Below are 26,561 nucleotides of genomic sequence, written 5' to 3' on the forward strand. Positions count from 1 at the left end.
ATGTGAATACCGATATCAATATTCATGTGATTGGATTCGACACCATCGTTCACCACATACTGTTTCCTATTGGATACTGGCAAACTACTGCAGTGGATACCACGAACCCCATAATATTTTTTTATAAAAAGAATGTGGTGATCGATGGTGTCAAAAGCCTTGGATAAATCTATAAATACTCCAAAACAAAATTACCTCTATTTAATTATTCTAAGATAAAATCGGTAACATTTAATATACTGTAAGATGTGCTAAAATCTTTACGGAAACCAAATTGGTCATTAATAAGAATTTTGAATCTATTCAGAAAATCAAACAATCTTTTGTGCATCAGCTTTTCTAGAATTTTACTGAATACTGATAATAAAGCCACAGGCCTATAATTTCCAATATTATACACATTACTTTTTTTATATATTAGCATTATCTTTGCAAGTTTTAAACTGTATGGCACGGTTCCTCTAATAAAGGATTTATTAAACACATCACACAAAGGATGAACAAAATAATGAATACATTGTTTCACAATTTTCGGAGATACCATCCAGTCGACATGCTTTATTGATTTTTAGAGATGACGTAATTTCTGTAATTTCATTTACAGAGATTGGTATGACAAAGAAGGAGTTGAATTTTTCATTTGGTCAAAAATCATTAGATGATTGGGTTGATGTAATTTAATTTTATATTTTTTTACCTACATTGCCGAAAAAATGAATTAAAATATTGAGCAATATCAATCTGAGAATCCAATTTCATTGTTTTAGGTATATATTTTTTTTGTTACTTAATATTGAATTTATTTGTCTCCATGTTTTTTTCAAATCTCCCTTGACATTGTCAAACAATTTTCTGTAGTGTTTTCTTTCAGAAAATCTAATAATATTGGTTAGGTTGTTTTTATACAATAAATATTTTTTCTTATGTTGATCACTTGGTCTGTTTGAAATAACCTATGTTTACGTTTAACTGATTGCAATATTCCTTTTGTAATACAAAGCTTTTTATATCTCTGTTTCTTATCTACACGGTTTAACCTCATGGGAAAACATTTGTCACATACTTTATAAAACTTTTCAAAAAATAAATTTTAACAGTCATTTGCATCTTCGCATTTGTATCCAACCAACCAATTCACTGAAACTAGTTTTCTTTAACCATATTTATATATGTATCATTCAACAATCTATTCTTTTTAAAGTTATTAACATAATGAGTATATAGAGATTTATGATGCGAAATGCAAAAAAAATGGGAAATGATCAGAGCAGTCACTATAAAGAATAACAATTTGCTGCTTTCTTTCCTCATTCACAGTAGATATACATATTATATAGATATTAGTATAGATATTGCCGATTAAGGAAATTGTGCTCAGTGCATGGTGTGTGACCCTTGTTGGTTTTGTTATTAATGGATGCATTTTATATAAAGACATAATATCTAGGAAATAGTTTGTTTTGTTGTGAATAACATAATTGATGAGATTTATATTATAATCACCCAATACATATATGTCCTTCTTCTCACATTCTAATTTAGCAAACATCGTTTTTGTTTTCTGAGTAAAGGGTGTGACATTAGTGTCAGGACGGCGATAAATACACCCAACAACAACTGATTTATCATTTTGAGCAATTTAAAAAAACAAGGTATCAGCATACTCAGTAGATGAAGAAAGATCAGCAAGAACTGTATATTTCATATACATTTAACATATAAAGCTACAACTCCACTTCTGTGTTGGTCTGCACATTTGCACTAATGAATAACCATCTATATTGAACATATCAAAATGAGTAGAAGGTTTATGTCTCATTGCTATAAAACTAAACTCATCAATAGATGACAAAAGTATTTTAATCTCATTAAATTTCTTAGGCAAGCTTCTGGCATTCAAATGTAACACAGAAATATCTGTTTTTGTGTACTTATATTGACTGTTGAAAACATCACAAAAAGTATATTTACAATCTTTTTTTCATGTAAAGCATTACGATCTTCATCAGATGAGATACTTTCAACCGTATCCGGACATCTACCCCCTGGACATCTACCCCCGGACATCCACCCCCGGACTTCCACCCCCCGGATATCTACCCCCTTAGGACAAGTACCCCCTAGGAAAAGTACCCTCTAGGGCATCTACCCCCCGGACATCTACCCCCCGGACATCTACCCCCGGACATCCACCCCCGGATATCTACCCCCCGGACATCTACCCCCGGACATCTACCCCCTTAGGACAAGTACCCCCTAGGACAAGTACCCTCTAGGACATCTACCCCCGGACATCCACCCCCAGACATCTACCCCCCGACATACTCTGTTCATGAGGGTAATAATGGAGTTTAAAGTACTGAATTATTCTGATCATGAATCAATGTAGGAATTAGGGGGTAGATGTCCGGGGGGTAGATGTCCAGGGGGGTGGATGTCGGGGGGTAGATGTCCGGGGGGTAGATATCCGGGGGGTAGATGTTCGGGTGGTAGAAGTCTGGGGGTGGATGTCCGGGTGGTAGATGTCCGGGGGTGGATGTCCGAGTGGTAGATATCCGGGGGGGGGGGTAGATGTCCGGGGGTGGATGTCCGGGGGTAGATGTCCTAGGGGGTACTTGTCCTAAGGGGGTAGATGTCCGGGGAGTAGATGTCCGGGGGGTAGATGTCCAGGGGGTAGATGTCCTAGAATCACTTTCAACATCAACGTTTTGAAATGGTAAGTTCATATCAATTGGATCAATTTTTAAAATGCAACATTTTATCAATATGTCCATATACCTTTGTCAAGATTGAAAAAAGTATACATTGACCAAAGAAATTCACAGTCATCATTATAATGATTGAAAGGAAAACTCTCAGATAAACAATTAGAACACTGAGGTGATGGAAGAGGAAGAACATTACACACACACAGCCATACACACCGCACTCACAGACTCACTGTTTATTTTTAAAAAAATTAAGAAAAGACTTAATACAAAAATAAGAAGCATGAAACACACCACACAGGCTCAAGGTTATTCCTGAGAGCAAATAGTACCAAAAACCGTTGACAAACATTTTTATTACAAGTTTTGGGTTCAGAATAGAGCAAAAAAGGGTGTAGAATGGCGGCCCTATTATTTTTGCCAATTTGAGGATTTTAACATCAAAATCAAGATTGGCAAACAAATTTTTGACTCAGCGCCCTAAAAAGGCTCAAATTATGCTAAAACACTTCTCAATTCAGCATTAACACGATTTGCCTAAGGCAGTCTACTTTTCTCATATCTGGACCTGACTAACGGGATTACACACGAAAAGAAAATTCATTTGGTATAAAACACTAACGTTTTTTAAAAACCTGATGAGAAAGTAGCTAACATTGTTCGTTTGAAATATTTCTTTATAAACTTCATTTGATGGTGTTTGATTGTGGTAGTATGGACAATCGCGAAAGAGGTAAATAGAGAGGTGAGAAAAGTGGATGATCTTTCGGAAACGACTGTAGCCCTTCAGAGGACTGTAAACCAATATTTAAAGGTTGAGTTCATGACAAAAAGCTGGTCTGATTAGGCGTGTATAGTTGTAGAACAAGAGAAAGAAATAAGACTCGCGTGATTCTCCGTCTTCAGGAGTAAAACATGATTTGTGATTCATTGAATTTGCCCCTGCCATTTACTCATTCCATTGTCTTCTTACGCCTTAATATGTATTTCACAAATCTCATTCTGACAAAATAGCCCGGCAAAAATAGAAACATCCAAAGAAACATCCACCCCACTGGCGTCCCGGGACTGGCGCACAGCTGGGGAAGCGTGGATTAAGAATATTACTAGCTCCCGATTCAGAGGCATTTCATGTGTCCGGTAATGTCAAATTTGATCAGAAAGTGGATAATGAATTATTTCCTTTATTTTGAATTTGCAATCCCTCTGTTTGCTGTCTTCTTTACTCGAGGATCATTTCACCTCGATACGCGTATTCTTAGGGGGTCCTCAGGGCCCGGGTCGGCAAAAAGTAGGGCGACAAAGAGAGGGAGGAAAGAGAGGAAAAGAAAAGGGGGAGAAAAAGGGAAGGAAAGAAGAAGAGAGAGAGCGAAAGAGTGTAAGAAAGAGAGAAGGATAACAAGAAGAGGGATGGGGCACCGAATTGATGTTCGACAGAGGTGTGTTGAATTGATGTCCGCCTAAAGAGGGCGCCGAATTTATGTTCAACCTAGGGGGCGCCAAATTGATGTTCTACCTTGGGGCGCCGAATTGATGTTCGACATAATTATGGGGGGGGGGGGGCGCCGAATTCATATTCGACATAGGGCGCCAAATTGATATTCAGCCTTGGGGATCGCCAAATTGATGTTTTTACCAAGGGGAACCGAATTCAATTCTTTAATCTTTATTCCATTTCCATTCAAAACATAAAACAGTAATATAAAGTAATACAAATCAAGCACAATTTTATATACGAGCATTCTTACTTCGTAAAACAAAAAAACAGTATAATAATGAGCATAAATGGAAATGAGGGGGTCCACTAAAAAGCAAAGCTTGTAAAGTGTGGGTCTCCCTTGGAAATGAAGAATATATCATGTATATAATCGACTTATTCATATATGCGTATATATACAGGAAAGAAAAAAAGAGAAGGAACAAAAAGGTCGAAATCATATTGATGTAAACATAATTAAAGAAAAAATGCAAAGCTATTTACACAAAGAGGTCTTCGCTGTGAAGGATATGTTGCGCAATAGACAAAAGAAAAAGCAGGAAGAGAGAGGGAATGACAAGACATAGAAGACAAGACAAAACAAGAGACATGACAGTACAAGACAAGATAACATAATAAGTATTTATTTTAAGGAGGAAAGGTCAGAATGGGGAAGGGCTGACCACAAACCAGCTTGATCTGGTGAAGTAACAAAAGATGATATAATTGAAAAAAAAAGATAAAAATAAAAATGAAAAATGTAAGGATGATAATCAAGATAATGAAGTGTTAGTTCCGTTGCAAAGAATTATAGGAATGAAGCAGGATAAGTTTGAGTTTACATTTGAATTAATTTAAAGAGACACTGTCTTTAACATTATTAGATAGAGAGTTCCAGAAATTAGGGCCGTTGAATAGGAATGTACATGTATTTTTGGCCAGTAAAGTTCTGTAAAGTGGTATATGAAGTTCGTCAGAGTGTCTCGTGGGGTAGTTATGATAAAATTGATCTTTAGGGAACATGGCATAAAAAATATGGGGAAGTGCATTATTATTATTAAAACTATACATGAAGTACCCTAACTGTAGTAAATACAGGTATTTGACTTTCAACAGTTTACTTTCTAGAAACAGTGGGTCCGTATGAGAACAGAAAGCTGTACTATAAATACAAAGTGCTTTATTTTGCAAAAGTAACAAATCATCTGATAAATATTGATGGGTATTACCCCAAATAAGAATCCCGTAGTTTAAATAAGGCAAAATTAAGGATGAGTAAAGGATGATTAATGATGTGGAGGGAATACAAAATTTTAGCCTAATAATAATACCTATTTTTGTGAAATTATTTTGGATATATTTTCAATATGATTTTTCCAAGAAAGTTTACTGTCAACTGTTATTCCAAGAAATTTGGTATAAGGTACCAGTATTATCAAACATAATTTTCATTGGTAACTTGTCTATGGAATTACTAAATAAGATGTATTTTGTTTTGTTAAGGTTCAAAGATAATCGATTGGCTCTTATCCATTCAGTAACATTAATAAGTTCAGAATTGATTACATCAACTAAAGTATGTGGAGTCTGATGAGAAAAAAATAAGGTCGAATCATCTGCAAACAAGATAAGGGACAATCATTTATATAAATTGTGAAAAGAAGCGGGCCCAATAAGCTACCCTGAAGGCAGTTAACATATTTCAAATTGGAGTTGTGATCTTTAACAAACACGTATTGTTGTCTGTTGAATAAGTAGCTCTTGAACCACTCTAAGGCCTTCCCTCGCACACCATAATGAGATATTTTTTTAAAAGTAGGATTTCATGATTGATGGTGTTACGATACTGCAACAAATAACAATAAAATAACTTGAAATTTAATTTCCCTTTTTCTATTATATGAAATAATTAACCATATACAAACAAATCATAAATGATAATGGTCTTACGTCTCTTGAAATCAGTTCTGGCAATAATTCCAAATGATAGTATCCAAATAAATTCACAGTGATGATGAAACTGATGTTGAAGCACAATGAAGAAGATAAGTCACTGTAAGAGTTGAAATGTCCGTGAAGACGATGTTGATGATGATTAACAGTCAATTTCAGCAATCCATGTATGAAAAGCGTTCATTAAAACAGGTTGATGATCTTGATGAGAACTGAGAATTCCTCTCTCAAAATAACTGCAAACAGTTCATTGATGGCGTGCAAATAATTCCACAGAAGATAAAAATTCCAGGTGGAAAAAAAGTCTGCTCTGACATAAAGTCTGGCGTGAAACTCTTAGCTCTGATCTGATCTGATATGATGAAATGATCTGGTATGACATGATATCCTTGAAGAAACTGTAGCTTACATATCCATATTTCAACTATTCTAAAACCTTCTAGTATTCACCATTCTAGAGGCTTCTAGTATTGTCTGCGAAAGACCATTCTGCCCATTTCTAGAGCAGTCTACATTTAAAACACTCTTGAATGACCTCATTGAAATCAACAATATCGACAAAATAGCTAAGCCTACCAATACAAGTCTATTATAAAGTAATCTTTATTCAGAAATAACAATAATCCTTGGCCTTTAAATAGGCAGAGGCCTGCATAACAAAAGCTTTTACAAAGACATTCTGGAACATTTTTTATATCATTCTATGCTATAAATATCATTAAAGAGGAAATGACTAAATAAATGAATGTAATTGCTCTTACAATTCTTGTTATAGGTAACAATGGTATCGAAGGCATTGGAGTAGTCTAGGAAAATACACACAAGGTGAATAGATTTGTCGAGAGCATTGACTACTTTGTTGACAAATTCATCAGGGCATGAGTAGTGTTATGTTTTTCGCGAAACCCAAACTGAACATCAGATAAAATATTATGCATTGACAAAAAAAAATTCGGTTCCGCACGTATACTATTCTTTCAAGGATCTTAGAAAATGTGGACAAAAGAGAAATAGTACCACTCTACATATAAGCACAAAATCTTATCTACATGATTTGTAAAAGGGGAAATGTAATAATGTATTAATTAAAGAAGACATAAAGTTCCAATAATTTAAAAAATGAAAATGACATTAATTATTGGAAAGGTTCAAACAATCTAGAATCCAGTAAGAATAAGAAAATGCAGTTGTATTGACTAGCAAAACATGTACTGTAATCATAGCAAAAGAGGTTATTGTTTCAATTCACAAGTCTACATAACCTACTATGGCTTTCAGGGCTATGCCCCTAAAAATCTAGTCAAATTGTACAAGGGAAAGTCCAATAATGTATTCATTTAAGAAAACATAAAATTTCAATAATTATGCATGAAAAATGAATATGACATCAATTATTACTGGAAAGGGTCAAACAATCTAGGATCCATTAATAGTGAGAGAAAATGCAGTTTTGTTAACTGTATTAGGTAAACATGTAAAGTAATCATGGCAATATATATTATTGTTAGAATTTGTTTCAACTGTAACCGGCTTACATGATTACTCAAGTTTCAATTCATAATGAAGGGGTCATTTAAATTGATGAAAAATGGGACAAGTTTAATTTCATTATTAGTATAAGTCCATCATAGAGCCTGTACAATCGGGTATCAAGTCAAAATCGTATCCGAGATGGGCTGGATAGGGATAGCATTTTTTTTCTCATTTTGATGAAGAAAAAATTAAATAATAATTTTATTTCATTTTGCTTCGATTCGTTTAAATAATTTGTGATGCCAACCAGGATATGATTGGTATAGCAAATAATGGTGAATAAAAGGGTGTTGTACAGTTCCAAATTGATGTTCGACCTACGGGCGCCGAATTGATGTTCGACATAGGGGCGCGAATTTGATGCTTGTCCTGGGGTGCCAAATTCATGTTCAACCTCGGGAGGGGGCACCGAATTCATATTCGTCCTTTGGGGCGCCAATTAAGGATTGTACTGGGGCGTCAAATTCATATTCGATCTTTGGGGCGCCAATTTGATGTTTGACTGGTGGGGGGGGGGGGCCAACGTCATGTTTGCTCGCATCATGCTTTGTAAGATGCTCATGATTCATGATTATCAAAAGTGCTATTTAAGTCAAAATTTTGGGTCAGAATATAACAAATTAAGGTGACGATCCTGTTCATGGTTAGATAAGTGCTTAGAATGCCCAACTTAGGGTCGAATTATCCAAAATTTTTAGCTTGCGCTGTACGCTCGCGTAAAATGTTTAAATAGATACTCATGTATATAGATAGAATGTCGCATTTTGGTAGGAATATCAAAAAATTTAAACAGTGCTTATATCCTTTCCCATTCTTAGTTTTACTCCTTTTTAAAAACTAGTTGTCTTGTACTGTCCTGTCTCTTGTTTTGTCTTGTCTTCTACGTCTTGTCATCACCTCTCTCTGTTTTTTTTTTTCCTGTCTTGCGCAACATATTCTTTGCAACGAAGACCTTTTTGTGTGAAAAGCTGTGCATTTGTTCAGTTTTTATGTTTCCGTCAATATGATTTCTTTTTCTCTTTTTCTTTCCTGTAATACATGCATATACGCATATAGTAAGTCGACTATAATTTCTTCTTTTCCAAGGGGATCCACAATTTTACAAGCTTTGCTTTTTAGTGGATCCCCCTCATTTCCATATCCATTTATGCTCTATATCATACTTTTTTTTTTACGAAGTAAGAATGCCCTTCTGTAAAATTGTATTTGATTTGTATTGTTTTATATTACTTTGTATTATGTTTTGAATGGAAATGAAATAAAAAAGAATTGAATTGAATTGAATTGAATATGCAATTTTTTAGGTCAGAATATCAAAAATTTTAAGCTCGCGCTTCGCGCTCGCATCAATTGTTTAGAGAGATACTCATCCAGATAGAATGTCTAGTTTGGGGTCTGAATTTAAAAAAAAATCTATTTGCGCTTCGTGCTCGCATCGATTAATTAGATGTCCATCCTGTTCATGATCACAGAAAGTACTTAGGATGTCCAAATTTTAGGCAAAATATAAAAAAAATCAGCCCGCTCTTCGCGCTCGCATCAATTGCTTAGTTAGATGACCATCCTATTGATGATTACCAAAGGGCTTAGAATGTCCAAAGTTTAGGTCAGAATTTCAAAATTTTTCAGCTCGCTCTTGCACAATTGTTTAAATAGACACCCATCCTTTTCTTGGTTACAAAATGTGCTTAGAATGTCCAGTTTTGAGTCGGAATGTTAATTTTGTAAAGCTAGCGCTCAGCGTAGATATACGTATACCAATCAGGTCCATCGATCGGGAAACATATAGATGAAAATACTCCCCCACCCACCTATTGACGAAAGCTGGATCAGCCTCTAGTAAAGAAATTGCTGCTCCCGCACACATAATTTTAGTAGGGCCCACTAGGCACTACTCTGATGAGAAGTTAAACTAAATTGAAATCCAAAGCGCTTAAAATATATGCTTTCTGGTCGCATTTCATTCTTTTCAAAATGTGGTATTACAACTTATTCATGGATATATTTTAGATTTAGATTTATTGAGTTATTTCATTTCTTTTCTTTCCATTTTTCACATACAAGTCAAAAATGCATAAATACAAATACGAACAAAAGTAACGACCTTACATTTGCAAAGAATTGGGTAATGTAAATTATCTGAACAAAAAGACGATACTTACATCATCATTTTATAATACTTAACGTTCTTAAAAGCATGTGTATTCTTGTGTATGTTAAAAAAGAAAGGGGTGAAATGAAAAGAGAGACCAGCTGAGAAGCTTGGCTTGTTGGACGCTGATCTCTCGAATACGTAAATAATGTAATAACGTAATATAACGTAAACTTGGTCATGTTGGTAAATGATCTTTCGAATCAAAGAACGTAAATAGTAGGAAAATCGCTGAAAGTGTGGAAAATAAATGAATGCATGGTCATGGATGATTAAAAAAAAAACACAAAAAAAACAGAACAATGGACGGGGGACAAGGAGAAAGAATACGATACAAATAACGATAAGGAAAAGACAAATAAGGAAAAGGGAGTGGGGGAAAGGTGTCGGTGGGATCTGTATGATTATCAAGTAATCTAAGAGGTTTGTTGTGAGTAGGGGGCAAGTAGTTATTTTTTAACTTTAGATTTAAATGTACCTAAACATAAGCTCTCTCTTGTATTGAGGGGAAGGGAATTCCAAAATTTGGGGGCGGTAAATATAAGTGTTCTGTGTAAATGCTGTACGTATCCTTGGCAGGTGATACAAATTGATTTGTCTAGTTTTTTTCATGAACACATTAAAAATGTGGTCTTCGCTTGCCCTTTTTAACATGATAATGGAATATGACAATTCATCATTAATTTAATTTAGATTTATTGAGTTATTTCATTTCTTTTCTTTCCATTTTTCACATACAAGTCAAAAATGCATAAATACAAATACGAACAAAAGTAACGACCTTACATTTGCAAAGAATTGGGTAATGTAAATTATCTGAACAAAAAGACGATACTTACATCATCATTTTATAATACTTAACGTTCTTAAAAGCATGTGTATTCTTGTGTATGTTAAAAAAGAAAGGGGTGAAATGAAAAGAGAGACCAGCTGAGAAGCTTGGCTTGTTGGACGCTGATCTCTCGAATACGTAAATAATGTAATAACGTAATATAACGTAAACTTGGTCATGTTGGTAAATGATCTTTCGAATCAAAGAACGTAAATAGTAGGAAAATCGCTGAAAGTGTGGAAAATAAATGAATGCATGGTCATGGATGATTAAAAAAAAACACAAAAAAACAGAACAATGGACGGGGGACAAGGAGAAAGAATACGATACAAATAACGATAAGGAAAAGACAAATAAGGAAAAGGGAGTGGGGGAAAGGTGTCCGTGGGATCTGTATGATTATCAAGTAATCTAAGAGGTTTGTTGTGAGTAGGGGGCAAGTAGTTATTTTTTAACTTTAGATTTAAATGTACCTAAACATAAGCTCTCTCTTGTATTGAGGGGAAGGGAATTCCAAAATTTGGGGGCGGTAAATATAAGTGTTCTGTGTAAATGCTGTACGTATCCTTGGCAGGTGATACAAATTGATTTGTCTAGTTTTTTTCATGAACACATTAAAAATGTGGCCTTCGATTGCCTTTTTTAACATGATAATGGAATATGACAATTCATCATTAATTTAAGGCCCCTCTGATTGCCTGGCGGGGGTGGGGGCATTTTACGAAAAGTTCATAGGGGCACCAAAATTTGGTCGCTCCCCCCGGTACAAAATCCTGGATACGCGCCTGACCTCGTCGACTTCCTCCCCCCCCCCTCTCTCTCTCTCTTTCTCTTTGTCCTCAAATCTTCTTTCTGTTCTCTTTCTCACTCTTTACTTAAAAATTCGCCTATTTCAGTTTTCTTCAACAGACGCAAGAGACGTCTTCTTTTGATTTGAATTTGATGAGATATCAAAAACTTCGCACTCTGAGTGGGATGGGGAAAACTCCCCCTCCCTGCACCCTCCCCCTTAGGGAGCGCGTAGCGCATGCGCTCTGTAAAGTGTTGCATTAATCTGCCTCGCCTTATATTAAAAGTCCAACTCTGGATCCGCGCCTGGATATCATGTAAATATTGACCTGAATTCAGAAAGGTGGTTTCAATGGTATAAAACCATGGTCTATGCAGATTTATTCCATAATCATACTTGATTCCAGAATAAATTTAGAGCCCTTTGCCAAGAGCATGCATTTATCATGTTCTTTAATTGGACCATTCGCGCCATACCTAATCATGTTCACAAAATCTGCATATAGTCCATGGTTTTGTAGCATGGTTGAAACCACCTTCGTGATTTGGGGCCATTGAATAAACATATTGAGTGTATGTACTGAGGAGCGGTAAGTCAATTTGTTGGTTCATGTCTAACATATCAGTATTTATTTTTTATGATAACAATTGATCATTAAATATGAGTGGCACTTCACAAATCTTAAGAGACAAGCTGGCAGGCTGCACACAGATTCATGAAAAAATTGCACTAAAGTTAAAAAACTGATTATAATATTCAAAGTCAACTTTTGATATGGGCTGGGTCAATGAAAAGGCTTGAACACCCTTTAAGAAAACAACTACGATATATTGCACTCTGTTACAGACACAAGCAAGGGAAATTAGGTACAAAAAAAAGCACATTAAAGTATGAATCAAAAGTAATGTATAAATATTTGTGCATTACATCAGCATTCAACAACTTTGAATAACAGAAAATGGCTGACTAAAGTGCAAATAAATTCTGAGGAACAAAGTATTTGCCATACAAGGACAAATCTACCTTTCAATAAATAATACATATTTACAAAATCCACAACACTATGTATTTACAGTTAAGGCAAGAAGTTTACATACACCCAGGAAATTCAAAGAAAAGTTGACATTTGCCAAACATCATAAAATTAACTGTATATTATAAAATATTTGTGCTATTATGACGAATTTGATGTCAAACAAATGAGTATGTGATGTCCCTTCATCACATTGCTTCGTCATCAGGAGCTGAAAAATATTTAGGTGTCATTTTCCCCAAATATCTTCATATTTTAGACAAATTAAAATATAAAAACTAAACAAAAATATGTCATATTTGTGCTAGTTACTTCTCAACACAAACATTTCAGATTACACTTTTTTGTTCAGTGGTGACAAATCATGATAGAAAATGTAAGATTTGACATTTATGTATTTTTATGAAATTATGTTTCACAATATAATAAAAAACAATAGAATACATTTGGCACAAATATTACTCTTTTTTTCAAAGAAAATTCCACCTGAAATATTCTTTAATCCCAACGACATCTCAATCATTTGACAGAGCTTTTTACGCCCTTTCATGTGATACCCAATTCATCATAGTAGAATTTATATTTCTGAAGATAAAATGATAAATAATATAGGATTGGTATAGCGCACATATACACCTTACTAAGTGCTCAAGGCGCTCCTAAATTACCCTGGCTAAGCTAGTCAACCGATTCCGATGCGCGCAGCTTTTAAGAGGAATTACTTCCTGTTGGTACTGCTTTTTACCTCACCTGAGTTGAGTGCAGCACAATGTGGGTAAATTTCTTGCCAAAGAATTGAACCCACGTCCTTCAGATTGAAAGATGAGACTCTTCACCACTAGACCACGACACCCCCATATAGTAAATTGTTTTACAATGTTTGACAAGCGAAAAAATTTCACTGAATTCCATGGATGTATTATGTAATCTTTTGGCCTACATATCTGTATAAATGAAATGCATATACAATCACTTACTTGGATCATTAAGGTAGTGCATTAAGACTTCATCTAAAAAGCAACATATTTATACCAACACCTCTACCAAAGATCTTTAAACATCAAGGTAAATGCCCCATTGCCAAATATTTTGATGAATTCATTGGCAAACGTACAATGAGTATCATTGTGGGGATGAGCTATCTACACTTTATCACCAGTAGATGGCAGTAAATAAGGTAAAATATCAGCCTATTTGAATACTCAATGTCATATTATAACACAAGAAGTGACATTCAAACTACTGCAGTATAACTGTTGACATTTACAGTTATTTTTTTTATTATGGTAAGCTTAAATGAAGCATCACACAATTTGAATAGATTTGTCCAAATTATAAACGTGCATAATTCTGTACATATTGAATAATCAGCCTATTAGTAATAATTCATGGGCAGGAAGAATCAATCACTGGTCTCAAAACACACAGATATAATATTATTCAAAATTGTACTCCAATATTTCAATAACTGTTAATGTAACTCATGTAAGCATGCCACTTTTCAAATTAATTATCTATTAAAAATACAAACAGAACAAACATGTATATAACAATCATTTGTATAACTCTTCTTGCAAGAATTATAGAACATCATTTATGATTTTGCCTAAAGAAAGCTTGCAAGAAATTGTAGCAAAGACAGGTATATTATGAACATTCTACTTTCATTCCTGGCAATTCAAAGAGTCATTGTCGAGAAATGTAGCAGTTTTAATTTTGAGATATCAATAACTGGGTCATGTCTTCTAAAAGTTTGGATGACTGTCTAATCCCCCAAAAAATTACTCTCTGGGTGTGAGTGGGTGTGTGTGGGTGTGAGTGGGTGTGTGTGTGTGTGGGGGGTGGTTCTGGATCTCTTGGCTGCTTGACCTTCATCAGAAAAAAACTGTTAATCTCAGATGGCAAGTTTCACAGGTTAATTCAAATATAATTAATTATAAGACATATCTCGATAATCACATCCCAATTTTGCTTTAACTTCATCCAAGTTAATATACAATTTCCCTAGCTTCCATCAGTGTGTTTTCTAAAGATAACTGGAGTGACCTGCATGCACATAAGTCATTATTAAAGCAAGAATTGCTCAATGTCACAATGGGTCAATTAATTGCATGGTTCAGAATATCAACTTTTGTGTTGATGTCCCGGGGGGGCCACTTACATTGACGAGTGGATACCATGCGCGACCAAAAAAACACGTAAAAAGGATGTCTTTTTCAAGATAGGGCACGTTACGTACGCAACGTGATAAGGGTGTCAAAAACACAAAAATAATGAAAAAAGGGTATCTATTTCGCTAGGAAAATTACGTGTTTAGGGTCGAATTTGCGGGGATGATAAAACAAAGACAGAATGTTTTATAAAGGATGTCTTTTTTGCCCCAACACTTTGTGTTTAGGGTCCGATTTGCGCGAGGTGTAGAAGGTGGGGTCGTACTAAACCAAATAAGGTAAAGCCGACGACCGAAGGACCCGTAACAATAAAACATTCCTTTACTTGTTTAGGGGTTCATTTCAGGGAACATTTGCCAAGAGTATCGTTTTGTTTCCAATACTTGTTAAGGGTAGGGTTTCACACGCCAGTACTTGTTAAGGGGTACATTTTCAGAATATGGAAATTAAATGTTTAGGGTGCTTTTCGAGACCCCATGGTCGCGCATGGTATCCACTCGTGAATGGAAGTGGCCCCCCCCCCATCCATTTTGATCAAGTACTCAGTAGTTTAAAGACTGACACACATAGAACAATACCCCTCTCACAACCCCAAATCCATCAAAAACACCACCAAGCTTACAAAAATTTGCATTTCCTTATTATGAACATTGAAGAAAAGTATAAAAAAATGATGATTTTTACATTATCTTCTAGTACACTAGAGAAGGTTTTTCATTCTAATTTTATCTTTAAGCTCTCTTATTAGCCTCGGTAGATCCTATCTTAATTTATTCTAACAAATACATGTCAATGATATACAAATAACTTGTAAAACGCTGACCCAAATTCCAGACTATTATAGCCAAGGACACTTCCCTACCAAAATAGAATAACAAAAGGATATAATTTTTTATAATTTGTGCAAGGATGACACTTTGAATCATTCTCATTGCTGGTATATCATCTAATCTAATGTAACTGTTTACAAGTATATTCAATTTCATCACCCTTAACAAAGGCTGTTCTTGACAACCTGAATACTTGTTAAGACATAGCTCATGCAAACTGGATTCCAAGTAGTGCCTACAGAGTAATTTATTTATTACTAAATGATAAAAGGAATGCTTTAAAACTAGGTGACAATAATAATCTATATATTTGAATCAATTTGTAGATAGGTCAATTGTTCAGTATGATTAACTTATTACAACAGTTTCAGATCATATCGAATTGGCCATTTACATTTATTACTTGCATGATGAAACATAAATCCTTTAAAGTTACAGTGCATTGACATTATCTATTATTGTTATATAATGCTATTTGAACTTTGAAAATTTGCCTATAGATAGATTATGCTAATGAGGAGAATGTTTCATTATGGGAATATTATCATGCCACCATATTCCCCAATATCACCTTAAATTTGCAACGTTCAAGTCATTGGTGAACTTTTCCACTTTCCCTTTAAAAATTAGTAGATAGGTTATATGCGTAGATTGATGTAAATAAAGGGCTCATGGTTCAGCAACATGGACGATCTGCTTGCCAATATTCCCTCCATTCATCATGGATACAAATGCAGCTGGAGCATTATGAAGACCATGGGTAACTGTTTCCTTGTACTGTAACAAGTAAAGACAGTTTGTCACTTGATTAAAAAAAAATAAAGTGCTAAATTTGAAGTAGGCATTTACATTAAGTACACAAGAACGCTGGTCATATTTTTCATTAGGTCATTCTATTCCTTAAGGTATCCTGATATCAAACTGAAAAAAAGGAATGACAATCTCACTTCTATAAAGTGGAATATAACTTAATGACTATTTAATTAATTCTTGTACAGCGCTTGAGCTGAAAAACATAAGTCTAAGTCTGGAGTGGCAACATTAGCCACACTAGTATATGTTCTCATCAGGTTTATCCCATAAAATTTCTTATGAAATTGAGAGCAGTATTATCGCATGTACCATCCCAGCAAATGTCTTTATAATGTTGTCGGCTGTTCATAGCTGGAGGTTATACCACTAGTATTGACCGGCTCCTTTGCAGGGAACAGCAAAAACTGTTGCCCTCAAACCATGTTGCCCCCACCTAAAAAACTTGGGACAATATGGATCGGTTGAGGGCATGATATCTAACGTTCCCCATACTGACATACCTTCAATTTGCCGTCATTCCACCATGTCGCTAATTGAGCTATGGCAGCAGGGAACTCTTCCACATAGTTGAGGACCAAGAACCGATCCCTCGTGATGTTCTTTTCTTCTCTAATCTGTTCTACATCATCAGGGAGTGGTGGAGGGTAGGGCACATTAGAGTTGTACATTGATATCTGACCACATAAGATGATATGAGAGTTTTCATTCATCTAAAAGATGAGAGAGGAGAATGATTAAAATGACATGTTAGGAGAAGATAATGTATCCTTGTATGATGGAATATTATTTTATCCCTCATGTCATCAACATTGCTGGAATTTGAGAAATCACTATATAATTTTCTTTTTTAATTATTATTAATTACGACTAGAAGTAAATACAATTGTGCACAATCAAGCACAAACTCAAATAGATATATATGATTTTTTTACTATCAACTGCAAAAGAAGATGGATGATTTCTTAAAGGTCAAGTCCACCCCTGGAAAATGTTGACTTGGAAAAAAAGAAAAAAAAATCAAACTTGCATAGTTCTGAAAATTTCATCAAAATCGGATGGAAAATAAGAAAGTTATGACATTTTTAACTTTCGCTTATTTTTCACAAAACAGTGATATGCACAACTAGTTGGGTCAGTCAATGATGTCCATCACTCACTATTTCTTTTGTTTTTTTATTGTTTGAATCACACAGTATTTAATTTTTTTATAGATTTGACAATAAGAGCAACTTGACTGTAACATATAGTAATAAAGAATGCTAATGCCACATGTTCAGGGAGGATTAATCGTTGTATCAATTGCCAATGAGGAGGAAATTAGAATATTTCATATTTAACAGAATAAAAAAAAAGAAATAGTGAGTGGATGACATCATAGTCTCCTAATTTGCATACCAGCCAGGATGTGCATATAACTGTTTTGTGAAATTAAGCGAAACTTGAAAATGTCATAACTTTCTTATCTTACATCTAATTTTGATGAAATTTTCAGTGTTATGCTTGTTGGATTTTTCTCTTTTTATTCAAATCAGCTTTTTGTTGGGGTGGACTTGTCCTTTAACTATGGAGATACTGATAACTGTCTAATTCTTGGAAAAATGTGTTGATATCTGAACAGATAGGATGGTATCACTATCATACATGCAATAATACAGGGTTCTATGGCATTTGCTCTGATGGCAATTGCGCTGCAATAAATTCCATGCACAAAAGAAATGACCAACTTCAACCCTGGATTAACCCATATACCCTATCCTAAACCTAATCCTAAAATATAACCTGATTGCAACCCGAATAATGATCATAGACAAAATAAAGCCTGGGGCAATTTTCACGGGAGCAAATATTATGTAACCAATAATACATATGAATTAACAACTATGAGAGGTAATGAACATTTAAAGGGGAAGTTCACCCTGAAGAAAACTTTGTTGCAAAAATAGCAGAAAAAATAGTAAACAATATTGGTGAAGGTTTGAGGAAAATCCGTTAAAGAGTAAGAAAGTTATTAGAGTTTAAAGTTTTGGATTTGTGACGTCATAAACGAGCAGCTGCCCCATGTGTTATGTAATATAAAATGCATTAATTTCAAATTTTGCATGGTTCCTGATGACTTAATTTTGTTTTCTATTCATGATCGGGTGTGAAATGATCTGTCTATTGATATACAAAAGGTACAGTGAAAACCATTTTCAATTTTCTGAGAAAACGACATTTCATTGATTTTTTACCATTCGCTATGTAGGAGTGCTGCTCGCATATGACGTCACAAATCAAATAATTGAAATTCTAATAACTTTTTAATTATTTGATGAATTTTTCTCAAACCTTCGGCAATATTTTTTATTATTTTTTCTGCTATTTTTACAATAAAGTTTTTGTCAGGGTGAACTTCCCCTTTAAGGACCAGCACTCCTAAAATATTTAATATCTTCAGGTAAACGAGGGAAATGCCCCATCTATGTTACATGACTAGATCACTTAGGATAATACAAGATGCTTCATTAATCTGACATAATCATGCGAGGAGCAAACTGGCTTAATTGTAAAGGGTCATAGTGATAATCGATGGATCTTATAGGCCCGAATTCACAAAGGTGGTTTTGAAAGCCCACGGTTGAATCCATGGCTTATGCAGATTTCCTGTATAAATTACGCTTTAGTGCGTATCTGGCGCGTGTATAAAAAATGTCCAATGCTGATGTGCGCTTTTGTCACAGTGCACCAAATTGACGGCTGTTACCATGGTTAGATACGCTATTTTATTTATGAGTCAACTGTTTGAAGAGTGGACTCATGAATAAAAACAGTGGACTCATGAATAAAATAGCGTATCTAACCATGGTAACAGGCGTCAATATATTCTAATTGGCTACATTCACATCAAGAGTAGATACAGCTACCACTGAACATCAGTATGTCATTCCTAAGCTGATTTACCAACATCAACATATCTAGTTTTAGAAGCATTAGATCAATTTGACACTTAATCGATTGTAATTGATTTTGTCTCATTAAAAATCACTTTTAGCTGCTAGTGGAGCATCCCTCTTGTAGAGATTAGTTGCTTTAGAAAAATTGAGCAATTTTCAGGTGTGTTTATATCAAAGGTAATCTTCTTTTTTTATTTTACAGACTGAAAATGGATTTGACTTGATTCTCTAAAGGCATTAAACTTTTAGGCATATACCAATATTCTATTTATCAGACTTTGAAAGACAATGGTCAACAGTTCTCTGTGTTCACACAAGACATAACAAACTGACCATATAGGACAAAATAAATTTGAAATTCTCAAATAATAGAGGATTTTGTCCAAACTTGCATGAACAAACACACAACATCATATTATGATCAAACTTTGGAAGAAATTCGACGGTTAACTTTATTTCTGTTTGTTGTTGTCAGGTAGGTGTTCAAAATGTCTTTCTTGCACAGTTCTACAGACTGCTTATATCTTGTTGACTTGAACTCATACCTGCTTAATAACAGAGTCACTGATGTCTCCGCCAACGTTATCAAAGTAGATATCAACACCATCTGGGCAGCATTCCTTGATCCGTAGGAAGACATCTTGGGTACGGTAATTGATGGCATGATGGAAGCTGAGTTCTTCCAGGAGGAAAGAGCACTTGATATCAGAACCACAGATCCCTACCACGGGATTGCATCCCTGCAGACGGGCAATCTTCATTTAAAATATACCAAGACATAAGATTTTTTCAGATTTTAGATTTAGGAAGCTTTATTTCTCATGCTTACCATTGAAGTAGCAAGTGGTGTAGGAGAGTAGGGGGTTGAGGGAGGAGAGTGCACTCCCAGCGGGGGGGGGGGGGAGTCAAATATACTGTTGTACACATACGTGGCGAAATTATTTCCAAACACCACCTAAACCAGTTTTTCTCTGTGTGCAAAATAACCCCCTAAAAAGTTTTTCGCTGGCTTTATTTACACATTTTGGCCCCTAAACAAGTTGTCGCTAGAGAAATGACCCTGGGAAAAAGGCTTGGGGACAAAAAATACCCTAAGCACATTTGGCTATAGTCTTTAAAAAAAGCTTTGGACAAAAAACCATAAATACGTTTGACCCTGCGATTGACAATTGACCAGTCTTTCAAAACTACCCCTTTTTTTGAAAACTGGTATTTTTGATACCCTTAATGAGTGCATGTGCGGCCCACGTCCAAAACTGAAAAAAACCCCACCCCTTTAAGCACGTTTTTGTGGTCATGCGTGTGTACAGCAATATATTTGACCCCCCCTCCCCCGAGGGGTGCACTGAATAGAGTAATGTGGAGGGAAGGCTTGAGAGTGATTTCTGGGAGAGCAAAATGGAATACTACTACTACTACTACTACCACCACCAGCACCACCACTACTACTACTGCTGCTGCTGCTGCTTACTACTACTACTACTACTACTACTACTACTACTACTACTACTACTACTACTACTACTACTACTACTACTATTACTACTTCTAATACTACTCCTACTCCTCCTCCTCCTACTACTACAACAACCACCGCTACTGCCGGTGCTGCTGCTGTTACTACTAATACTACTACTTCTACTAGCAGATACCATTATTTACAAAGTTATTCAAATACAAACTGTTGTCAAGTAATGACATAGCAATAACTAGTATAATATGTGCATTGTTTACAAAATATGAACAAAATAACTGTTACAAGGTTTAGGTAGAAGTTGAGAAACTGGGAGAAACTAATCAAAGGAGAAATTAATAACATATAAATTTGACCTCGAATTATACTTTCTGAGCAAAGGTTTATTAGTCATAAATTCTGTCATGTCACATGTTCCCTGGCATGATTTAAATCAACATGCCAGAGAGAAAGCCTATTGGATGTGTAGGCTCAGTGGTGGCTGGCAAGTTGATGATAATATTAATAGTTACATTTATATCATGCAAACTTTATAAGTATATGAAATTATTTTTACAAGATAGGTGAATGAGAATTTCCAAGAGATCCGTAAGTGATATGTGAAGATTTTTACAGTTAGATGCAGATTGTGCCCTGGCATGATAATCACAAATTTTTATTCTTAATCCATTCTGATAACTTATATTATTTTTGAAACAATTTTTGTTGAAGCACATAAAAAGATGTATCATCCATTGCTGAAATATTTCAAGAAAATGTCCCTTCACTGTATGACATGCAAGAAAATAAAGTCTTAAAAACCCAAGATTCGATACAAATGCCAATAATTTAGTTTCTGTGATTATGGATAGATATAAAAATGCAATGACGTCAAGTAAGAGCAGATGTTAAATTACTTTATTGATATTGCTAGAGGATAGTTTTATTTTGCCAAAACCCTGAAACAAGAAAAATGCAATCTATTATTATTATGATGAAACGTTTGTCTGTGGTGTTTTTGACAATTCTTGCACAAAAGTTTACATAATACCAATCATATCTCTTTATGATACAAGGTTTATATATCTAACTTACCTGACCGGCAAGTGACCCACAGGCCCCTGCTGCAGCACTGACTACAAAGGACTGATTGGCTTCTGGAATCACATGACCCTTCTCCCTGATTCCGATGAACGCTGCTTGACCAGGAAGACCAAAGAGACCACAAATAAGGGAGAAATGTTTCTCAACCAGGGAAGGATCAACCTTGGAAAAAGAAATATAAAACAAATGAGGTTTTTAATTTCTACTTTTTTCCCCTTTCTTTGATGATTTGTGACATTAATTTTTTTTTCTTACAGACACAATTAATTTCATTGGTTTCCATGTAGCCTTTCCTCTTTTGGCTGCTATGTTTCAAGCATATATTTGCTTATATAGCTTGCCTCTGCATTTTCTCCATTAATTTTTTTTTTCTGTATTGTATTTATGTCTTTCTCCAGTCATTATAAGATTGTCACTTGGTTATATGTGCTTAATGATATATTATGATTATGTCTCACGCATTGTAAATTTGTTTTGTATATTATTCCAATAAATGCAGAAAATCCTGCAAATAAAAAAAGAGAGTAAAACTTAACATCCATAGTGGATTAGTGGATCACTGGATCAGCGGATGAGACCTCTGGACATTAAAGACTAGAAGCTAATGTAATGGTTCAAATCCAACTTTGGCACCAGCATTTATTGACAAGATATTAATTTACCCTTACCACTCTCTACCCAGGTGTATATCAATATATGTTGTAAGGAAAAGGGCAGTGTAGTTTGATCAATATTGTGTTACATCAAAAGGTCACATGCAAGAATACTTCACCAAGGAGTAGAGAATGTACTTATACGGATTAAATAAAATGAGTTGACATCAGTAAAAGACAAAAACATATTGTAGGAGTAATTAAACATTGAAGCTCCTTAAATGATTCTAAACTATGTCTGGAAACATAACTCTATAATCTTCTTCCCCAAAGAATAATTGCAAAAAAATGAGAATGTTACTGTTTCATGAAGTAATTGATTTCTTGTTTTTTAAATAGTAGGACTAATTCACTGTTCATTGTTCTCTAATTACATTTTACTACATAAATACACCTACTTGGCATTTGCTGTGATGGGGGTGGGGGGGGGGAAGGGGAACTTGTTTCCCTCAATTTTCAAATTTCATAGAGTAAAGGTGCCCCTTGTCCCCTCTACATGGACCAAAAATCTCTTGAAATCGCTCCCTATGCTACTTGAGTCCCTTTCTCACATTCTATTTTTTATTACAATTCTAAACCTTTAATTTGCACCTTCCAACTATATCAAACTTCCTTAGCTTCAGGATTAAGCGTTGAACAATGGCATATGTAGGCCTCTAGTCTAGTTTTTAACTAGAACTGGACCAATATACTTGCTTGTTCATTGAATCATTATTGCTTGATCTAATTCTGATCCTACCGCTGCCACTACACCAATACATTTAAAGAAAAGCCCGGATGATTTCAGGTTAATAAATGAAGGCAATTTCCACAAGTATTGACAAATACATATAACACATTGTATTTGTTAAATATTTGACAAATTTTACATACAATTAACACATTGTACAAAGGCAAATTAGAAAGAACACAGAAAGGAAAAAAATCTGTGTACATTTTGTTCTTATATTTTCCTGCAGTACTATATTTGGGGAAAATAGCACTCCATTCACCTTTTTGACTAGTAAGCAGTTGACTCCTTGCAAATCCATGAGGGCGTAAAGCTGCCATGGCCAATGAAAACTCTCAAGAATTTCCCCCCTCCTGAATCCCTGTCGTCTGCTCTCCACGATGATACCAACCCCTCCTCCATCAATGGTCTGGTCCAATCGCCATGGTGACATGTAGTCTGTTCCTGTATCCAGATTCATGCGACATCGCTGGGTTTCACAATTATTTAGAGAATAGACAAAATAAAAAAGTCAAAATTACCATCTTTCAGTTCAATAATTGTATGTATGACAAAAAAAAATGTTTACCAACTGCAAAGAAAATATTGTTTGGTTGAAAGAAAGTAAAAAGATATAAAGACAAGTAAACTTGAGAAAACAAGAGCATGAGCTTGAAGCAAAAGACCTACCATTCAACCTTCAGATTCTTTGAATAAGCTCTACCGTTCAATATGCAATATCGACCATATTTCTTATTCCACATGCTTCCATATCATGAATTTTTTTTTTTAAAATTTACTGTATGAAATTGTTATCACGCTTACCATGTAAGGATCTACTGACAAGCAAAGTGTTTTAACAATGATGGCACCATCTTTGATTTCAGGAACAGGACACTCCTCAACCTCAAAGTGCTCCACAGTTGGTTTTGAATTAATTCCTGTGTTGGAAGAAAAATATGTTCTTGGAAAACGGAATGAAACATTATAAAAATGTCATGCTTTTTTATTCATATTTCTGACAATTACATTGTAAGAAATCACTGACCATGTCAGATAATAATAATAGGCATTTATATAGCGCCATCTATCTAGAAATATTCTATTCCCAGGCGCGTTGTTATTATTATTATTACCCAGGCTTTAGCTCGAGCTGCATTTCAGCGCTCATGCATTCAAGGAATTAATCCTGCCGGGTACCCATTCACCTCACCTGGGTCGAGTGCAGCACAATGTGGATAAATTTCTTGCTGAAGGAAATTACGCCATGGCTAGGATTCGAACCCACGACCCTCTGTTTCTAAGTCAGAAGACTTATCTTCTGGGCCAGAAGCTCCACACAGATATTAATTTTGAACTTAACCTGCATGACAAAATTACATTAAATGTCTAATCAAGTTGTTAATGAAATACATTTGTAATCTTATTCATACAGGGTAGTGAGTTACAAAACTGATTTATCATGACAATTGTCCTGTCCTATATAGGCCTACATTTATACTGCAAATATCATATTGAATAGATACTAAAAAGGAAAGAATGAAAAAATATATATTGTGTCTAAACAGTATACAAGAGTTAAATATTCCATCCCAAACACTCACCCAGACATATATAAAGTTCATCTTGCCAAGTGTCTTCTTACCGTATTTCATTTCATTCATAAATATGACATGTCTTCTCACGGTGCTCATAAATGAAAGCAGATTCAGATAACAGTTCTTATCAAAACAATAATGGCAACCAGATGACTGATCTATGAATATGTTTATGTATAAACATTGCATGGAGTATATTCATAATCTTATTTATTTATCTACTTATTTATTCAAACACATTTTTACAGGCTAAAAGATTAAAATTGAACAGTGTTTTACATCTTGGTCCTATATAAAAAAAAAACATATACACACAATTAACATATGAATCATGGTAGCTGTTAAAGACAAGGTAAAAAGGAAGTGAACATCAGAGAAATGAAGAGAGAAAAGACAAAAATCAGAGAGAGAGGGGAGGGGGGGGGGGGGTAAAGAAAATAACATCGGCTCATGTTGGCTACAAGAAGCAGATACTATGAATGATAAAAATAAATTGAAAAGAATGGGCATCAGGGGGGGGGGGGGGAATGCAACAATAGATGTCCCCAATGAACAAAGGATAATCCTCTACACTGACGCCCATGTAAAGAAGTGAATGAAAAATCTGCATAGGCCTATTATACCTAAAATAAAAAATTCTTTAATTGCATGTAGTCTGTATAATACCCAGATGAGAAAGCAATATGAAATGAAATAACAATATAATGCACCCTAATAATTGATTGATTTGGGGAGTAAAAAAAACAACAGTTATGGTACGAAAGGAATGAAATCATTATCAGGTAATCGCAGGTATAACATGAATTATAATTCATAAATAAATCCAGTTCTATTTTTTGTCTACTAGTGTACACATTCTAATGATTCTACTAGTAATGAAGTAGTAGTGAGAGGAAGTGCACTGGCATGGATTTGTAGTGTATAACCAAGTTGAAGAACAGGTTATACACACATTTTATCTCCTACCTGGTCTTGATGCAAGAACCACTCGCTTGTTCATCTTGATTTCCATCACTCACTCTTGACACGGTCGGTCACAATACTCCTTCATTTTATCCTCGGTAATATCATCTCAAAATCACCAGTAAAAATACCATAATCACAATCAAGTCAAAATACTTAGTAGTGCGGAGGCGAATATCCCGACCCCACTACTACTACTAGTTCACTATCTTCATCCGACGAACGTGTGTAACGACAAAAACCTCTCTAGGATCCGGTATAGCCGGCCAGCTGATATTCAGCAGACATCATCTCCGCGCCATCTCATCAATTATGATAATTGATGAGAGGAGACGGAGCAGCTCCCCGGGAGCAGGTCAACCCAACACAGAAGGGACCAAATCACGACATTTATATATATCAACATTTACATGTTTCTTCTCTTATCAGTTACCACCCCCTTCCTTTTTTCTGGCTGATCTTGTTCTCAAATCATCAGAGATGGACCCAAATCATACCAGCATTTTCCACTTCCGGGATCAAGATATGGGAGCGATACCCTGACCGCTTAAATTTATAGAAAATAGTAAACTACAGCTGAACAATTGCGCGTAGCGTAGGGTCAAGCATAGCACATATTTAATAAATATTCACGAACATACCCGGTATTATCCAAACGTGTTCATAAAATAACATGCGTGCAGAAATTATGGTGGCGGCAGGCGACGAGAACTGGCATAACTCCGGACTTTCGACTTCGAACATTTATTATTCATTGATTTACATTTTCGAATTGTCTTGTTTACCGTGGAATGAAATCATAACTGGGACCAAAGGTCGACCAAATACTGCAGTTATTTGCATTGGACCTCGTACA

At 35.1% G+C, this 26,561-nt stretch overlaps 1 protein-coding gene across 1 annotated transcript; it reads right to left on the reverse strand.

The window, feature by feature from the left end:
* Positions 1-15,157: 15,157 nt before the first annotated feature.
* On the reverse strand, positions 15,158-26,304 carry LOC121412909 (prostaglandin reductase 2-like). The gene is made up of 7 exons (XM_041605674.1): positions 25,709-26,304; positions 23,970-24,085; positions 23,428-23,634; positions 21,774-21,944; positions 19,771-19,980; positions 16,793-17,002; positions 15,158-16,256 (listed from the first exon to the last, which is right to left on the reverse strand). Exons 1-7 carry the CDS (start codon positions 25,752-25,754, stop codon positions 16,149-16,151), a joined length of 1,068 nt encoding a protein of 355 aa, XP_041461608.1. The 5' UTR covers positions 25,755-26,304; the 3' UTR covers positions 15,158-16,148.
* Positions 26,305-26,561: the final 257 nt, after the last annotated feature.

Source organism: Lytechinus variegatus, chromosome 1 (genome assembly GCF_018143015.1).
Source record: "Lytechinus variegatus isolate NC3 chromosome 1, Lvar_3.0, whole genome shotgun sequence".
Classification (NCBI taxonomy): Eukaryota; Metazoa; Echinodermata; class Echinoidea; order Temnopleuroida; family Toxopneustidae; genus Lytechinus; species Lytechinus variegatus.

Coding starts and splice junctions, on each gene's coding strand:
- LOC121412909 (XM_041605674.1), bottom strand. CDS start 25,754: ATGGAAATCAAGATGAACAAGCGAGTGGTTCTTGCATCAAGACCAG. Junction 19,981..21,773: donor GTGGGTCACTTGCCGGTCAG/GTAAGTTAGATA, acceptor TTTTAAATGAAG/ATTGCCCGTCTGCAGGGATG. Junction 17,003..19,770: donor GTGACTCTGTTATTAAGCAG/GTATGAGTTCAA, acceptor CTCATCTTTTAG/ATGAATGAAAACTCTCATAT.